Raw genomic sequence first — 23,344 nt, forward strand, 5'->3', positions numbered from 1 at the left:
TGAGGGCCTCCCATGCCTAGGTGCAACAGCTCCCCACCACAGTTTGGGAGATTCGACACAGCAGAAAGAGTATCTCAAAATGTCTTTTTCTGTCTGTCTCTACGTAATTGTACGGAATGGGGACCCACAGTAGGAAATGAGGCAGGACTGCATGCATATCATAGAATCCTAGAATATCCTGAGTTGGAAGGGACCCTTAAGGATCACCAAGTCCAACTCTTGACACCGCACAGGTCTACCCAAAAGTTCAGACCATGTGACTAAGTGCACAGTCCAATCTCTTCTTAAATTCAGACAGGCTCGGTGCAGTGACCACTTCCCTGGGGAGCCTGTTCCAGTGTGCAACCACTCTCTCTGTGAAGAACCCCCTACTGGTGTCAAGCCTAAATTTCCCCTGCCTCAGCTTAACCCCGTTCCCGCGGGTCCTGTCACTGGTGTTAATGGAGAAAAGGTCTCCTGCCTCTCGACACCCCCTTACGAGGAAGTTGTAGACTGCGATGAGTCTCCCCTCAGCCTCCTCTTCTCCAGGCTGAACAGGCCAGTGCCCTCAGCCGTTGCAGAAATATCAAGGATTCTGCTCCATTTCACTTCAGGAACCACATTAGGGAATGGTGCCAGGGCCTGGCAGGGGGAGTTAGATCACATCTCTAGTCCCAGCCATTCCCAGCTGAGGACAGAGTGGGATATAGACCATCCGTGCCCCAAATTAATCTGTGTCCAGCCTGACATCAGAAATCACCTTAGGGAACACAAGGGAAGTTTAGCTTAAAGGAGTTCTGATTGCTTCCCTGATAAAGGTAACCTTCATGGCAGTGCTGGCTTGCTGCGTGTCTGCAGCTTGTGATATTCCAGGCCCTGTCTCCTCTCATGGTCAATAGAGAGCCTCTGCCTCGTACAGAAGACCAAAAAGCCACAGGGGATGGCATCGCTGTGGGAACCCACCACAATGAACGGGAAGGCTGTTCCGACCAGAAAGAGGTTGAACCAGAGCAGGGAGCCGCAGATCATGTAGGCAGCTGGCCGGGACATCTGGTCAAAAAGCTCGGTGGGCAGAACTCCTGTTACACCAGCTGGAGAAAGAAATGGCAGGAAAGTTAAAAACACTACGTAATACTGTTGACTAAAAACAGGAGAACACATACTAACAAGCAAAAACAACACGAAGTTTATGAGAACAGTAGTAGATTATTATTCAGTAAATTATTCTCACTCGTCAACAGTGCCAGAACAAGTGGTAATAGAGATAAACTGCAGCGGGGAAGTTTTGGGTTAAATATTAAGGCTGGCTAATTATTCAGACTCTCATGTTAGAATGAACTGCTGGGAAAGGTTTTGTAATCCACATTATTCTCACAGGATCTGTGAGAACAGCTTATATTTAATTCAACCCTATGACACTGTAGGGACCGGGACAAGAAATTACCTCCAAGCCATGTGGTATGTGACACTGGCAGCTTGGTTCTTTTCTTACCTGCCCTTCCTTCAAATTCATGTCAGCAAACAGAGCCTCACATCTACTCATACTGAGCAAATACACACACATAACCCGTGTACCCTGCCCCCAAGCACAGAAAGTAACGGGGTCTGCCAAGAAAATAAGTGTTAGTAGGCTAACAGACATGGAAATTGTGCTTCCAGCATCTGCTGCTTGCACACATCACTGAAAGTCTGCAGTACCCAAACGTTTCAGTGCTAATACTCAGGGAACTGACCTGGTCCAATTCAAAGCTCAGGATGTAGGCAAAAATGCAGGCCATGCTGAGATAGGGCATCCAGCTGATCCGAGTCTCCAGTCGCAGGGAACAACACAAAACCAGTAAGGACACGAGGACACTTACTGTTATTTGCCAACTCTAACCGCCCCAGTCACACAAAAGGCAAAGCCCAGCTCCATTCCCCTTAAATAATGAAGTGAAGTTTGTCACCTGCTGGCTCAGGGCGACCATGAAGACCACGGCCCATCCTGCCATGAAGATATAGCCCCCCAGCAGCAGCGGCCTCCGACCAGCATAGTCTATGATCATGTTCTGCACAACGTAACAGTGAAATAAAACAACACATTTAACATCTGTTTACAGATTCCTGCCTGCCCCCTTCTGCCCCATTTCAGTTCTTTGTTTCTGTATTGCTTTACAGCTGATTCAAGGATACTGCCCACTTCTTTGCAGAAAGAGAAAGGTCTTTCAGAGGAAGGGGTCTGCCGGCAGGAGCCAGGCAAGACGGGTGTTCAGGCAGGATGAGAATGTCCCAGCTGCACCTAAACCCTGCCACTATCTGCAGTGACATGCAGCAAAACATATATATATATATATTAAATATGTATATATATATATGTATGTATATACATATTTAATCTAAAACTTTAAGGATATTTGGTGCTGAGAAATGACAAGCTAAGTGGCTAGAAGATTTATTTCTCTATCATGTTAAGTTTGCTTCTCATTCTGGATGTATATTTTAGAGAGAAGGATTAAAATCCTGGGCCCAGTGTGTCACTGGCACGGCTGAGGTGCATGGGGTCAGGGTGGTAACTTATTATCACAAACTGCCAGGGTCTGGAGGCTTCAGTATCCCTCAGATAAACTGAGAACAGATTGCAGGGCACAGCCTGCTAGCCACAGCTTGTGGCAGGAATACTGCTCTGCTGCAGGAGAGAAAACTGAATGCTATGGACTCCTCTGCCGCTGTTCTCCTCAGCCTCTGAGGTTGCATCCACAGTTGTCTGGATAAATAGTGGCTCTGGTTGTAATCACAGATGTTCAACCACAGGTGCTGAGGATACACGAAAATAACAGTGAGCATGGATCACAAGCACAGCTTCCATTTAGACCCTCCCAGACAGCTTTCAGACATACTGTACTGCCCCGTTAACCCCTCTGGGCACGAAAGCTGAGCACGGCCTGACTGCTGTGCTGCAAAGTGCTTCCCTGGGATGCAAGGCAATGTAAATCTGAAGTTTGTAATTAACGGGCTCCTCCCTGTCAGCACAGCCTGCATGTCAGCACTGCAGTAAGAGTCTCACACAGGTAACGGATGCGATCAGTTCACAGCTCCCCGTGCCGATGACACATACGGGATTTTATCCTGAGGAATTCCAGCCTTCTGGAACACGTAGGCTGCATAGAAATACATCTGGGAAGAGAACAGAGGAGAGAGCAGTAAGGGAAGGTGTCTGAAGATGCATCCCATTGTTTTTTTCATGAAGGACCACGCAGAGCCCCACTAAGGTCCTGTCTCACAGGCAATTTTGACAACATCCCTCTGAAGCTCGCCATAGTGCAGAGGTGTTCTTTGGGAATTAAGCATCTGAGATTTGAACCCTGATGTTGATGACAAAGCCTTTCAAAGCAAGTGGTCTGTAAAGCACCCACATAACCTTCACAGTGCAGAGCAACTGGAAGTCAGACTGCTAAATGCAGGCTGTTCCCTGGAACAAGAGGTCTTTACAACGGCCCATTACTAGATGTGAGAGGAAGCACTTATAGGAAGAGAAAGCCCTCATCAGCAAAGGAAGGCTGTTTCCTCAGCTCTCAGAAGGCCACGGTTGTACATAGATTTTATCTTGTTTTCCATGGCTTATTGGTATTTCCATTTAGCTTTCCCCATTTCATCCAGGGCTGGATGCCAAAGGGTTTTTTCCTGCATAGTGAATGGGCATTGTAACACAGACCTAGCGTCTGTACCCTTTTTTTATGCTCCAATTCAACTTTTCACTACTCTGTTCATGTCCTTCAGCAGGAAGATCTCCACAGGCAGAGCAGAGCACTATTCCTTCTTCTCCTGCAGGAGGCACATTAAACCCAACAGCTCGCACCCGTGGCTCACGCTAGCGCTGCAGCTGCCAGGCTGCTTACCGAATCGTTCCCACAGAGCTGCATGGCGCTGCTCAGCACGATGATGCTCACCAGCTGCCACCTCACAGCTGGGTTTTGGAACAGCTCCCAAGGCTTCTTCGCCCTCTGACCTTTAGCAGCAGCCTGTTCAGCCAGCATCTCTTCCAGCTCCGCTCCCAGGTCGCTGTTGCCTCTGAGCTTCTGCAGGGCTGCAAGGACAAGGGAACCTCTCATCCCCTGGGCTTTCCCTTCAGATCGCCTGCCTCTGCAGGCTGAAGGGTTGAGCAGGAGGTGATGGCTGCGGGAAGCTGCAGAACAGAGATGTGATCATGGTGCTGCCTCCACAGAGGTGGCAAGCTGCCATGCAGCCCCTTGAAGGACTGGGGGAAAGGGACTGCAAATCCCCGTTGTTTGACAAGAGAACATTTCCAAACAGTGCCATTTCGGCAGCCATGCCTCAGGCTCATATCTCACTTGACTTCCCTGGGAAATGCAGGCAATTAAGATCTTCTTGGTACATGTTTCCTGGAAACTAATTCCAGCTGCTCTGTATATGGGGATTTGTATGCTACAAATCTAAGCAAATCCCTTAATATGAATTTGCTGCAGATTTGGTCATGAGCTCCCCAGGCAGCATTTATTTCATTTCAAGGTTGCAAAACATATACCCCGCTGTGAACTCTAGTTCCACCTTTTAACCCTACCTTTGTATCAAAAAAAAAATCCTTTGTAGGAAGATGCCTTTCAATTATCTTAACAGATCAAACATTTTTGAGAATATAGAAGGTTCCTCGGCTTGGAAGAAGAAGTGCTCAGAAAGGGAACTTGATACTGCTCACATGTAAAAGTCATGGCACTGTTCTCAAGAGGCGACAGCCTAAGTCTGTGTACAAAAGCAGGATTTGAACCTTCTTACTGTGATTTGAGCCTTCTTACTGTGCATCTGCTCAGTCAGCAGATCTCGGGTGCTCAGCAGGAGGCTGCCAGTAACCCTAAACTCACCAGAAACACAGGATTCTCTATCTCCACGGTCAATCAAGAGGTATCTGGGACTTTCAGGAAACCAAGGCAGAGCCATGAGCTGGATCAGGGCAGGCACTGCATTGCTAGCTAAAAGGAATGGCCAGCTCTCCTCCCCTCCGAGGAGCTCTCTGGAGAAAAATAAAATAAAACATAATTGCTCAGTAAAATTTACAACAGAGCCCAGCATCCTCTGTGGCATGTGGGCACTGGAAAAGAAAGAAAAGAGAGGGGGAGTAAAGCAAAAAGGGGAAAAAAAGAAGAAAGAGAAGAAAGATTTAATAAGTAAAAACTGGGCTTCTAGCTCTACATTACCTGAGTCCGACAACCTGCCCCAGCACCAACCCCAGGGCTGTAAAGGATGCGGAGGTCAAGGCCACAGCTCCTCGGAGCTTCTTTGGGGCACTTTCCGCCAGGTACATGGGCTGAATGTTCATGCTTACACCTGGGCAGGGCAGACAAATGCTGGCCTCAGCTTGGAGACAGAGGAGACGAGGACAGGCGCCGTCAGCCACCTCTCCAGGTTGCCAGCTGGACCCTTCTGCTACAGACATGTGATGACTGATCTACCAGTGCCTATTATTCACCCAAACCTTTAATTTCCCTCTTACTCACTGCATAAGCTGCTAAACATACATTTGCATACTAATAAGTAGTAGTAGATGAAACTGAAACGTGGCTGGGCCTCAGTCCTATGGTCTTCTGAGCACCAAATCTGAGGTTACAAACGATGTTCCATTCTAGACCCCATTCTGGGGGTAAGGTCACATTTTAAGTCACCTGTGTCAATCATTATTCTCTGGGAAGAACTTCTATAAAAAATGCACCATGGGACATGACCGATAACCTGCTTACAAGCAGAGAGGGATTGATTTTCACTCCGTTTCTGCCAGGGCTTCCCTCCCAGCATGCAGACTGCACAAGATACTGGAAGTTGAATTATTTTAATGCCTTGGGTCATTCTATTTGAGTTTCTTCCATCTCTGATTGATACTTGTTACCATATTTGTTCTGCTATACTTCTCACATTGCCATACCTGCATTCACGCCAGTGAAGAATCTGCTGACCATGATCATTTCAAAGGATTTGGCTATTTGGCTGAATCCTGACAAGACGGCAGCAACGATCACAAAGACGTTGTTAACCAGCAGGGACATCTTCCTTCAGAGAGAAGAGACACGGTTGTGAGCTCAGATGCACAGGGCAGCACTTTGGGGTGTTGTTAGCAAAACAGGAATCTGCATTAACAGAAAATCTGCATGGCTCACACAAGTAGGGCCATCGCTGACTACCACCACGACCATGGGGCGTCCCTGAAGGGCTGGGTTTAGGCACAGGGAAGGCTCCCTGGGGTTGTCACCCAGGCTCACTGCTCCTGCACTCCCCACTTGAACAGGGAGGAATATTTCAATTTTTCAATATTTTCAAGTGTCACAGGTGGAATTTCTGTCCAAAACCAGGAAAAAAAGGAAGTTCTCCTGACCCGTAGTAGCCAGCAATTCTCTCCAGTCCCAGCGGGCTGCCCTACCTACTCTTAGGAATCTTTCTCTTATTCATGAAGAGAATGATTTTATTGCTAAGTAGTACAAGGTGAAACTTTTCGTTGGATAAGAAAGCCACGTCCCTTCCAGGTCTTCACAACCATGGAAAAAGTGGCTGTGGGGGACAGCCCTCCGATCCCACCCCAAAGCATACCAGTGCCTGCGTCTGCAAGTGAGAGGAGCACACCAAAGGGACAGCACACAGAGGGAAATTCTTGGGGTCAGGAGGGAAGCAGGTACAATCTAACCTCCTACTGGGCTATGTTGGTTACACCTATGGTGATTTTCTCTAGGGAACTAGGGACAGAACTGGGTTTGAAAGACAGGAGAGGAGAGGCAAATGTTTTTCAGGAACACAAGCACAGAGAAAAAAAAAAAAAAGAGCAGATTTAACAAATACCCCCTGAAATACTTCAGTCAGAAAGGCAGAGGCAGCCTGTGGGCTGGGAGCCACATGGAGCTGGGATGCAATAGCTGCTCTTTGCAAGCACCCTGTGTTTTTCCCATGTCCTTCCTACCAATTCCCACAGTTTGTTCTGAAGAAAAATCTTTGGCCTGTTCTGTCCTGACTTCATGATTGAAAGGACGACACAAAACTGGGCACAAAAACGGTGGTGACTGTGTAGGTGGGTGCTGTGGCGTGGATAACTGCAGACTGCTTTCGTGATTTGTAACTGCAGTGGCTATCTTGCAACAGGGGTCATAATTCTTCTTGGACTACTGAAAGTTGCAAAGTGTAAAGTAAAATCCAGCACCCTCTTACCTTCCCAACATGATGGCCATGGGACCAGCAACAACAGCCCCGGCGAGTCCCCCCAGAGGGTACACAGAGACGGTGAAAGACCAGAGCAGCAGGATCATGTTGTCCTCCGGGGGAACGCCCGTGCGCTCCTGCCAGGTTTTGTTCATGAACACCTGGATGTACTGCGAGGGAAGGACAGTGCTGTGTAACCACCACATGGAGAGAAAGGATGCTGAGAAGTGTAAGGGCTTCCTTATTCATGTACCTGCTTATTCCGTGCTCATGCCTCTAAACCTCTGGCTAGAAACGGCCTCCAGTTTTCCTGATGTGTTTTTAACAGGGGGCTGAGGGTGTAAACCTGTAGCTGTTCAAAGTTGTACTTGGTTTATATCTGCGTGCAGCTATCGTGGATAATTTAAAACATTTTCATGGGCCTGATTTTGAGTTTAAAGGCAAAATTCAGTTTTATGGGATGGAGGTTGGAGAATTTTAGAATTGGATTTTCTAAAACAATTGAAATGAGGCTTTCGAATGCATTCTTCTGACACTAAATCCTGCATGAGGGTGGCTCAGGACAGCAAAGTTTGGTACCTCAGCTGTGAAGTTTACAGAGGAAACAACACATTTTCACCCTCAGCACTGTCAGTCTTCATATTTTTGGTGGCATGCCACCATCTGAAGACACTGAGGAAGTGTCTGCCCAGGAAGAGCCCCAGGGACCAGCAGTACTTACTGAAGTTGGAGCATTGATGATGGAGATGTTGTAACCGTATTGGAAAGTGCCTCCAATCCCAGCAGCACATACCATCAGGATCAGGATCCTGCTCTGAAGCTGAAGAAGATGGACAGAAAACAGATGGCTTTCTTGCACAGAACAAAATGGCTCAGCAGACATTTGGCCCGGTCACACTGGGTAGTGTGTACTGAAGAATAGAGCAGGCTACAAATGATGTCGTGTAATAGGAGGTATCAAAGATGGAAAGAAGAAAAAATAGGTTTTTAAAATCTATGTCTCCCTGTACTGCAAAATGATGTTATTAATCCATTGAATTAACAATCCAGAGTCTGGGACTGCTTTGGGGCCAAGACCTGTGAGTGTCTTTCATTTAATATTTAAGGTATATGCTTACAAAAAGTCAGTGTAACAACAGTAAATAGTGGTAGAGACCGGCGTTATTGCTTCAGTTAATGCAATTTGTTACAAAAACCTGTACTCACGTGATGAATTATTCAAGAAGCATTGCCAAAGCTTAATAACTCCTGAATCATTTCTAGCTAAGCCTGGATGGAGCTTCCCTGGAGTATAGGAGATGTTCTTATGGCTATTTATACCTGATGCACTTCTGATGCAGTGGCATGCTATTTCTTGTACCTTTTTGTTGCAATTATACAGCCTTTGTCCTTTTGTTTTAGTTTAAAATAGAGCGCCTTTCTATGCTGCATTTTGTACAGAGCAGGCCATGTCTTTCTGCTGAACTTTCTCATCACACAGTTGCTCCTACAGGTCCTTGTGTTTAGCAGGCTACAGCTGAATATTCAGCCACAACATTTTCTACACTTTCAGTGTTGTGATGTGGGTGCAATATGTGGCACAGGTGGTCCTGTGTCACGTGCTGTGTCTCCCTGAGGCCACCACTGGTGTTGCCCGTTGCTTATATTGCCTTTTAATGGAGCTGCTTCATGCAGCATCACAGGATCAGGGTGTTGGGGAAGTCTCTTGCCTTTTCAGGGTGTAGACAAGCTGTCCCGGCTGGCACAGTATGGGAACTGAGAGCTCACTGGCAGGCTTGTGAGCAAGAGACTTTCATTTTTCCCCCCTCATAGCAGGATGCCCTAAAATTATAGCACAACTGGGTGTTCACATCACTGGGGCTAAGTCTGACAGAGACACTGCAGAGAAACTTTCTAAACATTTCTGCTGATTTTTCCTCCTCTGTCACATTTGTAAGTCTCAGGTCATTCTTGCCATGGTTGCGTGGACACTTTTCTGTGTGTCTGACTGCCCCCGGATGGACCGACTGCCTTTGTAGAGGAGCAGTCAGCAGCATCGTGCAGTCAGCAGCATCGTGCCTCCTCACTCAGCACCTCCATCCTTGCTGCAGCCCCACCAGCAGTCCTTGTCAGTTCACACCTAGTTTCTGCCTGCGCCCTCCTGTACATGAGATGTCCCATGTCTCAAGACCACTCTGAGCCTGCTGGGGACACTTGGCCCTGAGCCTGACACCTCCTGCCAGGACGGCCTCTGCCAGCCCCCTGCATGCAAACCCCTCCCTGTGGGACAGCTCTGCAGGGTGCCATGAGGAGCCCATGCTCAGCCTTGGCTGTTCGCCACCAGCGGGGTCACCCCGGGCTAGATTTTGTTTTGCTACATGAATATGACTCCACTGGCCCTGGGAAGAACTTAAATTAGCCAGTTCTGGGAAGCCCCCTCTGCTCTGCCCGCTCCTTTTCCTTTCAGAGATCCATCTACCAAAGAGAGGAAAATTTTACCTAGTGTCCTGAGAGTTTTTTAAATTGCAAATTCAAATAATCTCAGATTTTTCCTTTTCTCAAAGCCTTTCCCTGTAAATAACTTCCATAGCAGCCTGAGACAGAATGTTCTCCCCAACAGAGGAGAAGCCAGGCTGTTCCAGCCCTGCAGCAAGAAGAGGCTGAGCTCTCCCTTGTCCCAGTTAGAAGCGGGTGCGTTTCACTTGCTCGCACTTCCCTTGGCTACATCACTTCCCTGTCTCATTATTGGATTGTGCACCTGATTCTGCCTCTGCTTCTCCCAGTTATTCCAGTTCTCCAAGTGAAAGAGATTTCCTCTTCCCCAAGAGCACATTTCTTCTTTCTTAATCACAGTGTTTAAGGATAAAATGCTCCTGTTAATTTCCCTGTTTTCATTGCAGAGTGCATCAACTATCAGGTCCTGTATCACAGCCTTCTTTTGTGGCTACGAGCTAAGGGAAGATGGTTTGCTGCTCCTTGAGGAGCCACCAAGCACTTCTGAGCTCAGAGCTGAGCTGTATTACAGGGTTACCTTCCCAAACCTTCCTTAACACCTGCCTTCTGCACGACTGTCCTGGCATGCAGCTGCCAGGAGAGCCATGAGCCTGTCAGCTTTATCCCAAGGACGGTGATGAGCTGGACAAATAATTCTACAGTAACTGGTCAGTACTTACACAGCCATATAAAAACTGGGGAAAAATAAAACCTGTCAACAATAATAGTAAAGTAGATGGTTTTTACCAGTTTCTGCAGCTTGTTCATCCTCTTTGGTAGGTTTTCTTCTGTCTGCCAAAGCCGCTGGTGCTCTCAGCGGTGCTTTAAGGGATTATTTAAATCTCCAGCATAGGAATGTGTATTGAGTCACCAATTACATTAGGATAACACACTTGACTTGGCAGGTGTCTTGCCAGCTGATTTACATTCTCTAAACAGAGCTGCATGTTCATTAGCAAGACAGCTCAATTAATTTTGTTGAAATACAGAGCAGTTCAGGGAAATGTTTCTGCAAGATCCAGAGCTGCCTGAATTCCTGTTGAAGGCTGGTATGGCGTGCAGCATGGATTCCCTCTCCAAGCGTCCGATGTAGCTGCCCGGTAGCGTTTGTCCAATTAAATGTGATTGGAGAAGTAAAGCCTGAGCTATTTTTATGACCGCACTTGTGCTAGAACTCAATCTAGCATCCGCAGGGCAAACCAGAAAATTTCCCTTGGTCCTGGCAGTGGCAGGAACCAGCCCGAGGCCTCTGAAATCCGCTGTGAGGCCAAGGCCCTTCGCTGTGTTCCTGCCTGCACGGCGGGGTGACACGCGAATGGGAGAGGAGGCTGCTGGGGGACGAATGACTCCTGAGTATCACATCAAAATGTTCTCGGTTCCTTTTGAGCTGTCACAGCATCTCGCCCGCTGCTGTTCTGCCGTTGTTCAAGCATCTCCGTGCCGCTTGTGAGGGGACCTGGGGCTGCTTGTGCCACAGGGTGTGGGTGTCTGCGCTGGGACACATCGCTCATGGGATGCACGGCGCGTTACGTGAGCATGGCTGTGTGTTGGGGGGGTTTCTGAAACAGCCAAGACCCCATGGCTTGCTGCAGCTGAGCAAACCACGCTGCCAGGACGACTACGAGAAGTTCCCCTGCCAGTGTTCCCACATCGCCCGATGAGGATTTTTAAAAATATTGTTGCCAGCAGCTGGCTTCAAGGACGGGATCTACGTGACTGCTAATCACACGGGGGTCGTTTCCTCGCAGGTGGGGTTGTTTCATGCAGTTTGTCTGAGTGCTTTTAACCGATAATCTTCTGTGAGACACTACCCGCCCCTGTTAAATCTGCTATAAAAGTCAGGCTATTCGGGTAATAAAGAGCGCATCATCTGACCATACTGGTGGCTGTCGTGCTGTCGGCCGTCCCTCCTGCACCAAACGGAGCCCGAACAGGCTGAGACCCGGAGCGACGCGGAGAGAGCCCTGAGAGCCGCGGGGAGCCGCGGGGAGCCCGGGAGCGGAGCTGAGGCACCGGGCGGGGTCGCGGTGAGGCGCGGAACATCCGGGCCCGAGCTGCTGCGGGCGGAGGGAGGCGGCGGTGGGGCCGCCAGGGGGGCGCCGCCGTGTGGAGAGAGGGAGCACAGCGGGGGGGGGAGCACGGCCCTGCCGCCCGCCCGGCATCACCACAGGGAGGGCAGCAGCTCTCCAGTTTCTGCCTAGTATGGTCTCTAAGAATGGCTAGTGCTTCCGCAGGGGATGAGGAATTCCCCTACATTATGTCAATTACGTGTGGCCTGGGCATTACAACCAATTCGGACAGCGTGGTGTGAAGTAATTTTTTACCGTTATATGGATAACTTTCGGTTTGGTAGGCCAGAATGCTTCCAGGATTCAGATTTAAAGTTCATTCAGGATACCTTGGAAGCAAAAGGGCTGAAGATAGCCCCAGAGGAGGTTCAATGGAAACAGCCACGGCTATACTTGGGATGGAAAATATCAGACTCTACTATTCGTCCACAGAAAGGTGATATAACCACGGTGTTACATAATTTGATAAATGTACAAATGTTCCTGGATAACATTCAGTGGGGTCGCCACATTGTACGAATTACTAATGACGACTTAGCTATATTAATAATCTTGTGTGAGACACTACCCGCCCCTGTTAAGTTTGCTGTAAAAGTCAGGCTATTCGGGTAATGAAGAGAGAGCATCATCTGACCATACTGGTGGCTGTTGTGTTTTTGGCCGTTCTTCCTGCAATGGCCATGTAACGTGCTTCACATGTATCATGTAACGTGCTTTACATGAACAGAGCTGTTCAGAGCATGGTGGAGGAGTCTTCGTGCAGTGGATCTGTGTCACACCCCAGGAGTACAGAATTGAAACTAAGCTCTGTTCGAAAACCTTGGTTAAAAATTAAAGAGCTGTATGCAGTGGGGGCACTCCTTTTACCTCTGAGAGGCTCCAGCTAAATTCTAACGAGTAGAAAAGGCCTCATTGCATGGCTACTGTGGCGTTTTCTGTGACCTTTCATCTTTGCCTTTTGGCTGATCTTTCACTAGGGTGGGAGTTGTGCACTCTTCCCTTGTTAACTACCCGTAATTGCAGCAGGCTGGGGTAGCTGGTAGCCCCCTGGCAGATGCGGTGCTGGTTATTGCTCCAGAAACGGCTCCCTGTGCCGTGAGGGCTGCAGTGCCAGCGGTGAGAGGATTGCCCCTTTCTGTAAGACAGCTCCCAGTGAGAAATGGTGTGTCCCTGTCGGTCCTACAGACACGGCCCAGTGGAGGCAGAGGGGCTTGTGTTGCCAGCACTAATAGCAGAGGGGCTGCTTCACGTAATATCTGTATCTATATGTTACATGTATCTATATCTATACATCATTATATATAGATATATGTTAGGTGTAACCATGTGTTTTTACATCCTTGCATCGCGCAGAGTGCAATTCATGTGGGGCCTGGCAGATTTCAAGAATATAAGAATAACTTATTTTAAGCACTTCTTTGTCCCGGATCAGGTTTTACAGACCCGTTCCACAGCAGGGCTGGTTCCCTGCAGGGTTTGCACCGGGTGCTGCATCAGCGTCAGCCACTAAGCGGCAGGAGAAGCACAAGGTTTACTCCAGGCTCTGAATCCAGGTGCCAGCAGCTGCCTGTGGTTTGTGGCAGAGGTGACACAGCAACTTCTAACGGGTTCCCAGCTGGTAACTTGCTGGCTGAGGAAGCAGGGTGTGAACTGTAAGGGGTAGCAGCCACTGCCCGTGGTGAAGGCAGCACGTGCTGATGATGGTTATGCGTTCATTAAGGAAACAGCTCGTTTCTTTCTGCTGTCCTTTCAGAATGAGGCCAGGTTCGGGCACATCTTTACCATTAAAAAAACAAACAAACACATAGTCTGTATTAGCCATGAGCTTCCTCCTTTTTCCTAGCATCTCATAAGCAAGAATCGCCTCGTGTGGGTCTTTGTCCCCTCGGGTGGTGGTGTACAGGACACCTGTGGCTTGCAGGTGGCATGTCACTGGTTGTTGTAGACACTGAGAGGTGTCCCGGGAGCCTTCGAGGCAGGTGGGGATCACTCCATTTCTAGCTCCCTAGATAGAAGCCAACACGTCAAAGCATGTCTCTAGCTGGATAGGAGGCAAAGGAATGCAGCTCACCCAGGCAGTGTGGGCTCCATCCATACCCTTGGGCCCTTACACCATGAAGCTGATGCATCCTTCTCATTCCTGCTGCATTCAAATAAAAATATGTCTTTCTGCAGTGGCCTGGGCAAGGGCTGCCTGCTTGGAACAGCGCTTTGTCTTGTTTTCCAAGGTAGATACATGGACGTTTCTCTATTTAACAGAAGATAAAGGCTGTATTGGTCACAGTCCAAAGGAAATCCTACAGGTATGTGTTTGCAGCTTCTTCTGGGCATCCCAAAGGGCTTTCTTCAGCCCCCTGCGTATTTCACCTCTGCACATGAGCTGTGCAGAGCCACTCTCTCCAAAACGCGTCCCTCTCTGGATGCTGGTGGAGGCACCTCCTGCAGTCACTCAAACTCCTGACTTTGCAGGGAGCCAGCAGTGCTCCAGCACTACCGCGGAGACCTACGGCCCTCTTCCCTCAAATACTTTCTCACTGAACTCAAACCTGTCATAATTAGGGGAAATCTGATGCCATGAGCACGGGAAAGCAGCTATTTGGAGAATGTGACGGCAGTCGCTGTGCCTGTAATTACCTGGCTGCAGCAGCAAGTAGGAACCGTGCCATTAGGAAAGCTTATCAACACGTGCTCTGTGATCTGCCGTGCAGAAAGGCTCCTGGACGTCACTGGTTTCACCCAGGATCCTCTGGACCGACTGCAAGATTAGGAAAGGGGCCCCATTTCCATCTGTGGGGCTTGGCTCCACGGGATGAATGCCCCCTCCAAACACTGCACTCCCAGGACAGTCGGAGCTGTTCCCTGGCTGGGTGTTGGCTGTCCCCCAGGCTGTAGCCGGGCTGTTTCTGTGAGGTGTTCTCTCTTTCCTGTAAGGGCCGTCACGGTGAAATATGAAAAACCTCCAGCTGCTTGTCCTGACTCCTGCAGGTGTCACTAGGAAGGCAGGAGCAGACAGGTAACACATCCACAAACAAGCTGTTTTCTTGGGGGAGCAGCCAGCAGCTCTGCTGGTTTTATGGTGAAAGCACTGCTTGTAAAACTGAGCTGTTAAAAGGGATTTTCTGCGTAGGAAGCAAATGCCCTGCTGTGACACCATTAGTCCATTTCCAGCAGTTCCGTAATGTTCCTTAGGAAAAAAAACTGTGATCTGTGTAAGGTCAAGGCACTGTGTGACAACTCCAGGAAATGGGCTTCATTGCCGAGGCTTCTCAGGGCAGGGACCCAATGCTGACAGAGCCTCTGCTACCACCCAGCCACTGGGATGCTCTCCAGCCCCGAGGAGACGCGTGGGGGCTGAGTCCTGTGAGGACACGAGGGCTGACGCGGCCAAGGCAGCTAGCTGCTTTCACTTGCCAGCTACGATTTGGGATGCTGGAAGAACGGCTCAGTGTCCTGTGCCTTGGTCAGCAGTTGATGTTTTCATCCTCCTGATAAGCAATGTGGGCTCTCTGGGAAAACTGAGAAAGCCCAAAAGACTCCTGATAACTGAAGTGCCCTTTTCTCAGTGCATTTTGAGCTGTAGGTCAAGCTGTAGCTGAACTATTCCTGTTCCTTCATCCTTTGGACCATACTCTGGTACAGGGCCTTAGAGAGACTGGGGGCCCATCCTGATGTCTTATTTAACACCCCCTCAGACAGATCCTTTTCTTAGAGCTGTTCCCAGCTTACTGAGAGCCACCTGGGCTGGGACACGTGCATCGTCCTGCCTCCCCGAGCACCGAAGTGCCACTGCTGCTCCTGATGCCTCGCGGGGGTCTTCACCAGCCAGCAGCGTGCTCGGTGTGTGTGCTGCTGTTGTGCAGCCGGGCACAGACCTTCTTTTGTAGGAAACGAGCATTGTTTGTCATTCTCGCGGTGATCTGGCCACAGCAGTTATGAAATGAGCGTTACAAAATGAATGCCCTTGCATGATATTCCCCACTGACAGCCCTGGGAGGTGACCTGGGGTGCAGAGAGCAGATCACAAGGCAAAAGAATGTAACAAGAGTGATTAAGCACTGTGGAAAACAAAACAAAACAAAACAAAACAAATCAAAGAACCAACAACTATGCTAAGAGACGGAGCTTTTCTTTCTTGATGTTCGTGATCAGAAGCTGTTTGGAAGAGGTGCTGGATTTGGATGTGTGACCAGGCTCTGCTCTAGGAGGTTGAGGTGACGTCTTCTTTCTCATGATACGCCAGAAGCAAAGCTGTCTTTTTGAACCAAAAATGCCTAAAAAATAAAAACTACACAAACTTTGATTTACCACAAACCCTGTGCAACCCACATGTCCTTGGAGGACTGAGCAATAAATGCTATTTTTAGTTTCTTTCTAATAAACAAGCAAATAATAAAAAAAAAACAGCATCCAATTCTGTATGATTCATCTTCCCCTGACTTCAGCCATCAAACTACAGAGTTAGCTGATGTGTGGTAGGAAATCCTCCAGTGAAGGAGAAGGAATTTATATATGGCCATTAAACAGGGAAAAGTAAATACTCCAAGTGCCCCGGGCGGTTGTGATTACACGGCTTATCTGTGCACCGCGGGTTCATGGAGCTGAGCTTCCAAAACCGGAGGAGAGACGCTTCGTGACTGCCTTGTGGTGGATCTGGGGCTCTTGGCACTTGTTGGCCATGCTACCAAGGACAGTCTGAGAGCAGAAAGAAGCCCCCCAGGAGGATTCCTCCGGCCGTTGTGCACAGCCTCACACCCTGCCCCTCAGACGGGCAGGGGGCTCGTTGTGGTGTTCATGGTCTCCAGGCTGGGTGGCCTGGGGATGAGCTGATGGCATGAAAGAGCAGAGGGCACGTGTCACCAGCTGGACACTAACCGAGACCACGGCTGGGGGCTGGTTTTGGGCCCCACCAGCCCCTGGTGGCCCTGAGGCTCCTGCTGGAGGGCGCCGAGCGCTCGTTAGGGCTGTGCTGACGCGGCGCACGGCTCCTCTCATCTGCGACCCCGCAGACTGCAGCCTGGGCAAAAGGGGAGCTGCTGCCTTTAAACGGAGCATCTGTTTATTCTTGAAACAATTAGGGAGGGCAGTTAGATCTTGAACTCGTTACTGAGCCCAAAACAATTATGATAAAAACAAGTTCCAGATGGGCTTGAGAGGAATTGTTTTTGTCTTTACTAAATTAGAAAGGATTCCATGTCTTCAAGTTCCTCTGGCATTTATGGACAGGAAACATGAATTACACACAATAATTTACTACAAACAAAGGAGATGAACTGTGCGACAGCCCATTTATCTTTGCTCATGTGCCTCCTTGAGGTCTGTGAGCTGCTTAACTCATGGGGAGAGTTCGAGCTCTCGTCTTTGTTTGCTAACTCTTGGCTGGTTTGGTTTGCAGAGACGGAAGCTGTTGAGTTTCTGTCGCAGGACAAAGCTCACCTGCCACCCCAGGTAAATGCTCGCATGTTCGAATGCTTCTGCCCCATCCCTGGCAGTGCCCAGGGCCAGGCTGGATGGGGCTTTGGGCAGGCTGCTGTGGTGGGAGCTGTCCCTGCCCAGGGCAGGGCTTGGAGCCAGATGATCTCTAAGGTCCCATCCACCCCAAACCCTTCTGTGAGGCTGTGATTCCTTAAAATCACCCCAGAAATGGAGAAAACAAAACGAGAGGTAACAGTAGTGGTCTGTCACTGTGTATTCACAAACCCATTCCCCCTCAGGAAATATATATTGAAATCAAAGGCCAAATGGACCCGCAGCCAACAGCGCACAAGACCCACTCTCTCTGATGCAAGGTGGTGGAAGGACGTAACTCCCAAAGCCCATAAAACATGACAAGGATTGTAATAAAGACTGAAGCTGCCCCGGGCGCCGAAATGCATGAAGTCAGCTTGGCTGGGCTCCGAAGGGAGTGAGATCACGGGCAGCAAGCAGCCTGGGAACCGGGGGTGTCACGGGGTTGTTCGGCCTCCTCCCGTGCAGGATGGGAGCTTCCTGATGCCTTTCATCACCTTCCCACTCTCACCCCTTGGCTCACAGAAAGGACGGCCTTAAGCGAAACCCTGGAGTAGACGTCTCTGGTTTTGGCTGTCAAACAAAGGAAAAAAAGGAAAACGATGAACTGATGACATTGTTTTACATTTCACGTAACGTCTGATTTGCACCCAGTCCTCCGCGTGGCGTTAAGTGGGGATCGGTCATTGGGGCTCTCATCTCCGTGCAGCCAGTGAGGCTGAGCTCCAGCACGCCGACCTTCCAGCCCAGCCTCCAAATGTTTGCCTCCAGCCCTGGTTCGAGCAAGGCAGGGGCAGGAATCACAGCGCTTGGGCTCTGCCCCTGCCCGCCTGCAGCGAGAGCAGGCAGGGAACCTCTCATCCCCTGTCCAAAGGAGCAGAGCCTTGTTCACTGGTTTCATTCATTTGTTCTCTCTCAGTTCCTGCACTCAGCTGCACTCACCCCATCAGCGGGGGCCGCACACCGCAGAGGCACAGAGCTGCGCCCGGGGGGCATTTGGGCTGGGAACCCCCCTGAATCCAGGCAGCGCCCTGCGGAGCCTCGCGGGGTGCTGGGACCAGGCGAGCCTGGGCGGCTTTCCCAGCCCAATGCCCGCGGTTCTGTGCTGCTCGAGCCCCTCGGTCCCATCTCCCAGCCGGGCTGTGCCCAGCGAGCAGCGGCCGGGGGGGGGGGGTGGGGGCAGGCAGGGGGGCTCCGAGCCCTGCCGGGGGTCCCTGGGCGCTCCCTGCGGCACCGGGCGCGCCGCCACGTGCAGCGCGCGCTGCGAGGCCACGCCCCTCGCCACGCCCCCGCCACGCCCCTATCACGCCCCCATCACGCCCCCTCTCCCCCCCGCTGATTGGCCGCCCCTCTCCCGCACGTGACCCCCTCCCCCCTCCCCTCTCCATCGGCACCCAGCCGGCACGAGGCGCGCTCCCATTGGCCGGCCCTCCCCGCCCGCCGCGCCGCGATTGGCCGAGGCGGGGGCGTGCGCGCGGCGACGGGGGAGGGGGGGTATAAAAGGCCCCGCGGCGGGGCCGGGCCGGGCGGGGGCCGTGCGGCCATGGCCTACGCGGGCTTGGCGCAGGAGTACCTGGGGGTGCCTGCGGTCACCAGGGCCTACACCACCGCCTGCGTCATCACCACCGCTGCTGTGGTGAGGGGAGGGCCGGGAGGGGGGGGGCTGGGAGGGGACGGGCTGGGAGGGGACGGGGCGGTGGTGGCGGTGCCAGCCGCGCTCTGTGTGTGTTGTGTCCCCGCAGCAGCTGGAGCTCCTCACGCCCTTCCAGCTCTACTTCAACCCCGACCTCATCTTCAGGAAGCTGCAGGTCAGGGCCGCGGGGGGCTCGCGCTCGGCCTCTGCCTCCTCCGGGCAGGCCCCGGGGGTGCCGGGCCCGGTCCGCCCCCTCCCCCTCCTCCTCCCACCCCCTCTCTGCTCTCTTGCAGGTCTGGCGGCTGGTCACCAACTTCCTCTTTTTCGGGCCCCTGGGATTCAGTTTCTTTTTCAACATGATATTTCTGTATCCTTTGGTCGCAGTGCAGCTCCCTCATCTGCCTGACGTGTGATTTCCCCCCCCCCGGCCCTCTCCTGCTCCACACTGATCCAGCTCTGCAGCCCCCTGGGGCTGGGGGCTTCCCTCAGCGCCCTGGCTCTGAGCCGCAGCCATCCCCAGGCTGCCACGGCCGTGCTCGCAGCCCCCCCAGCCAGGAGCAGCGTGTGGGGGGCTGCAGCTCGTGCTGGGGAGCAGCACCTGGCCCTGGGGCTGAGCCTGGGCTGGCAGCAGCACAGCAGCTGCTGTTTGCTTCCCCTGCGGTCAGCAGCACGAGGTGGAGTTCACTGGGCTGTGCTGTGGGGCTTGGACACCTGGCTGGTGGCTTCCTGTGACGAGGGCTTGCAGCTGGCTGGTTCCCAGAGTCACGCTGGGGACACGGGGTGACCAGCTGTTAATTTCCTATACTGCAACCCCTCCCTTCTCTCCTGCCCTCAGGTACAGGTACTGCCGCATGCTAGAAGAAGGCTCCTTCCGCGGAAGGACAGCTGACTTTGTCTTCATGTTCCTCTTCGGAGGGTTTCTCATGACAGTATCCTTTTGAGCTGGCTCAGGCCCTCTGGGTTCTTCTGAGACGCTGTGAATAGCGTTATGCACAGTGATGGGCGTGAGGTGGGTGTAGAAAACTGAACCACGGCTGCAATGGAGAACACAGAGCTGCAAGTATGAGAAGCAGAATGCCTGTGTGCCATCTGCCATCAGCGTGCTGGGCACCGTGAGCCCACCTGTTGCTGGCTGGAGGAGCTGTCACATGTCCCCATCACAAGAAGTTTGATTATTGTAAGACAAAATAGTCTGGATAGGGGAAAATATCTCCTTCACAAGCATACAACCTCTTCTGAATGTCTTGCTGCTGTCTTATCTTAAAGTCCTGCTCTCCCCTTGGAGCTCTGCGTGGAGCTGTGTAAGCTCTCAGGGCTGCTGGCCATGCTTGGCTGTTGCCTGCTCAGTGTCCAGCTGCTTGAGCAGCCACGTGCTTGGCCTTAGCTGGATTTGGAGCCCAACTGCAATGGGAATTTTCTGCCTCTGGCTACCTCTTTGCCCCCTGGATAAACGGGGCTGCGAATGGCAAAAGCTATTTCTCCTAAAACTGTTCCACAGAAGGATGGGTTCTCAGCCACTTGTGGCTTGTATGCAGAACCAGCTCACAGGTGCTGTAACGAAGCGAAGGGCTGTCCCTGATGGTCACTCCTGATGGTCTCAGTAGAGAGGACTTTGTATGTATTTGATGGTCTTTGTAGAGAGAACTGGGCTCCCTGGTCTCAGTAAGCAACATAAGGAACGAGCAATGTGGACACACCACTGCTGAGTGTCTTGTTGTGAGGTACAGGGAGGGAAACGGGGGGGGGGGGGATTGGTACATCTCAGCCAGCCCAGGAAGGGTTTGGGCAATGTCCTGCACACTGACCTGCTGCCTTTAGCTGTGGCTTTCCTAGACACGTGCATCCTGCACCTGGAGGGAAGGTTTTTCTTTGACTCGGTAGCTGCTAGCTATTTGGTCTCTTTGCCAGCCTGTTTTTCCTGGGCCAGGCTTTCACCATCATGCTGGTGTACGTGTGGAGTCGCAGGAACCCTTACATCCGCATGAACTTCTTCGGGCTCCTTAACTTCCAGGCCCCCTTCTTGCCCTGGGTCCTGATGGGCTTCTCTCTGCTCCTGGGCAACTCCATCATCATTGACTTGCTGGGTAAGTCAAGGCTGCAGGAAGCTGGGGACGAGGGCGCTCTGCAGCCACAGCACTGCCAGTTCTGCTCTCGGTTTCATCTTATTTGAGGCATGGGTTTTCTCAAGTGAGCTGGCGGAGCTCTGTGCCCTGCGTTTTGCTCTGTCCTACCCAGGACAGAAGCTGGGTGCAGGGAGCTCTGCCTTGACTCTGGGGCTGTCTGGTTCTGCCTCGCCTGCCTCTGCACCCACATAAAGCATGATCACAGCAAACAGCCAGGCTGCTGCTGCAGCAGCACAGAGGGATCTGGTGGGAGCTGGGGTGTGGGTACCCAGCCGAGGGGTTCCTGGAGCTCTGTGCTGTGTAAGCTCCCAGCAGCTCTGGCCCCACAGGGCAGGGAGGTGCGGCTGGGCCTGACCTGGGTGTTCTCTCTCCCCAGGGATTGCAGTGGGTCACATCTATTACTTCTTGGAAGATGTTTTCCCCAACCAGCCTGGAGGAAAGAAGTTGCTTCTAACTCCCAGCTTTCTGTAAGTAAAGCTGTTCTTTTTGTTTTGTTTTCTCGGGTTTGCTGCAGTGCTTCCATAGCAAACTGGTTTGTTGCATTGTGGGGTAACCATGTATTGGCTGTTACTCTTCCTGCTGCTGCCTTGTGCTAAGCCCAGGACCCCAACGCATGCTGGTAGCAGCCCAGCTCAGCAGCTTCTGCCTTTGCAGCAGCAAGCCCTGGCACTCTGCACGCTCCGCGTGGGTACACAGGGTACATCAAGCAGCTGCAGGTACTGAAAGTGTTGCTAGCTGAGCTGGAGCCTTCTCACTGCTTGTGGAAATGCTGGATGCAGGCAGTTCTGCTTTATTTTTTTCTAAACCACTCCTGTGGTTTAAGAAAGCAGAACATGTTCTGCTGCATGCTGGGGATCACAGCTGTCCTTGAGGTTGAGGTACTGCCCTTGCTGCATGTTTTGCTGAGAAGCCGGTGCTTGTGCAGCAGGCCAGGGGCTGCTGGGTGCAGCCAGGCTGTCAGGGGCTGGGATGTTCCTTGGGGGGCTGGGGGTTCTGTTTGTCCTCAGCTCCCTTTCCTAACCTGCCTGCATGGTGGGATGGGCACATCCCTTGCCAGGAAGATGGTGTTTGACACACCTGAAGAGGATCCCAACTATAACCCCCTCCCTGAGGATCGTCTGGAAAACCAGCCTGGAGACCAGGACCTGAACCAGCAGCCCCCCCAGTAACATGGAGGACGCCTCTGCGGCCAGATTCCTCTCCTCCAGCTGGGTTTATGCTGTGCCCTAGATCCCACTGGAATAATACTCGTTGCCGCCACCCTGCCGTGTCCTGTTTCACTGTCTGTGTGGGTAACCCATCGTCCTGTCCTGCCAAGCGGTTCGCAGAGCTCTGCACATGAGAACTGATGAACGCTTACAGAGGTGTCCCAGGGACAAGGGCTGGAATCTGCCATGGCTCCCGTTACCTGGTGGGGGAGAAGGATCAAGCGGGGCGTTAAACCAGTTACTCGTTCTCTTGCTGTTACTGACTTGCTGTGTGCCAAGTCACTTCTGCCCTCTGTACAAAGACTGATCTCTGCTCTCACTGCTGTGAGGCATCTGTGTGGGCTTCTGACCAAGTAGTACCGCTCGCCATGGTGTAAGCACAACCAGGTCCCCAAAGAAAAACCTGCCATAGTGGAATGCAGCTCAGCCTCTTCCATTCCTCTAAGCCCCCCACCCTCTTTCACTGTTGTTTCCAAAAAGTCTTTACATTAAAGTCTTTATTTTTCAGTTGTGTGTCCATTTCTGCCAGGGACAGAGGTAGCTAGGGCCCAATACTCATCAGGACTTTGCTCAAAACTGCCAAGCTGCTTGCTCATGGTTTTCTTTATTTATTCTTGTGGGCAAGATTACATCTAGCTGTAAGATGTCCTTCCCCTCTGCAGTAAGCAGTACTGCAGAGTATGAGAAGGGCAGTGAGGTCTGGTTGGAGAAAGGGATGCCTGGAAAAGGGACAGGGAACAGGGCTGGAAGCTCGTTCTAGTCTGACTGGAAGTAGCACTTGACACTTGTAATAAAGGCTGCCTAAACATGCCCGTAACTCCACTCTTGTTGCATTTGTTAGTTCTGGAATGGAGCCTCTGGATTTTAGAAGAAACTAAACAAATTAGTCTAACATCACAGCTGGACTAAATGGATTTTAATCATTCTTGCTAGGTTAGTGCATCTGTGCTGCTACCCCACCTCAGAAGCTTGAGTAAATCTGCAGAGTATCTTAGCGTAGCTGTTAGCTGTGCTCTCTGCTCAGCTGCCTGCAAGCCACTGCTGAAGCTACAGAAATGTGAGTAACCAGCATCCAGGTAAACACAATACAGGGGCCCTGTGGCAAAGGAAGATTGATGATGGGGATAAAAAAAACGCAGCCACCCTCCTCTTACCTTCTTTGTGGGCTTCCCATGAAAACAGCTT

The 23,344-nt window shown here is 51.3% G+C and overlaps 2 protein-coding genes and 1 long non-coding RNA gene across 4 annotated transcripts in view; 1 reads left to right on the plus strand and 2 right to left on the minus strand.

Moving 5' to 3' along the window:
• Nucleotides 1-11,696, minus strand: part of LOC137841452 (solute carrier family 2, facilitated glucose transporter member 11-like) — a 14,115-nt gene extending 2,419 nt beyond the window's left edge. The window contains 13 exon segments of the mRNA XM_068654373.1: nt 697-711; nt 943-1,081; nt 1,723-1,787; nt 1,926-2,027; nt 3,023-3,069; nt 3,072-3,132; nt 3,855-4,042; nt 4,836-4,984; nt 5,169-5,298; nt 5,891-6,015; nt 7,159-7,319; nt 7,871-7,969; nt 10,369-11,696. Of these exon segments, the coding sequence (XP_068510474.1) occupies nt 697-711; nt 943-1,081; nt 1,723-1,787; nt 1,926-2,027; nt 3,023-3,069; nt 3,072-3,132; nt 3,855-4,042; nt 4,836-4,984; nt 5,169-5,298; nt 5,891-6,015; nt 7,159-7,319; nt 7,871-7,969; nt 10,369-10,389 (1,302 nt within the window). The 5' untranslated portion in view covers nt 10,390-11,696.
• A 5,510-nt stretch (nt 11,697-17,206) lies between these two features.
• LOC137841453 (uncharacterized) lies at nt 17,207-18,543 on the minus strand. The gene is made up of 2 exons (XR_011088622.1): nt 18,138-18,543; nt 17,207-17,768 (listed from the first exon to the last, which is right to left on the minus strand). It is a non-coding gene; the product is annotated as an uncharacterized lncRNA (long non-coding RNA).
• A 130-nt stretch (nt 18,544-18,673) lies between these two features.
• On the plus strand, nt 18,674-22,666 carry DERL3 (derlin 3). Of its 2 annotated transcripts, none has more exons than XM_068654371.1 (7): nt 18,674-18,831; nt 18,938-19,003; nt 19,122-19,195; nt 19,664-19,757; nt 20,717-20,912; nt 21,328-21,418; nt 22,009-22,666. In XM_068654371.1, exons 1-7 carry the CDS (start codon nt 18,739-18,741, stop codon nt 22,118-22,120), a joined length of 726 nt encoding a protein of 241 aa, XP_068510472.1. In that variant the 5' UTR covers nt 18,674-18,738; the 3' UTR covers nt 22,121-22,666. The 2 variants fall into 2 exon arrangements, with proteins under 2 accessions (XP_068510472.1, XP_068510473.1); XM_068654372.1 differs by having other exon boundaries at nt 18,686-18,831; nt 18,941-19,003.
• Nucleotides 22,667-23,344: the final 678 nt, after the last annotated feature.

Source organism: Anas acuta, chromosome 17 (genome assembly GCF_963932015.1).
Source record: "Anas acuta chromosome 17, bAnaAcu1.1, whole genome shotgun sequence".
Classification (NCBI taxonomy): domain Eukaryota; kingdom Metazoa; phylum Chordata; class Aves; order Anseriformes; family Anatidae; genus Anas; species Anas acuta.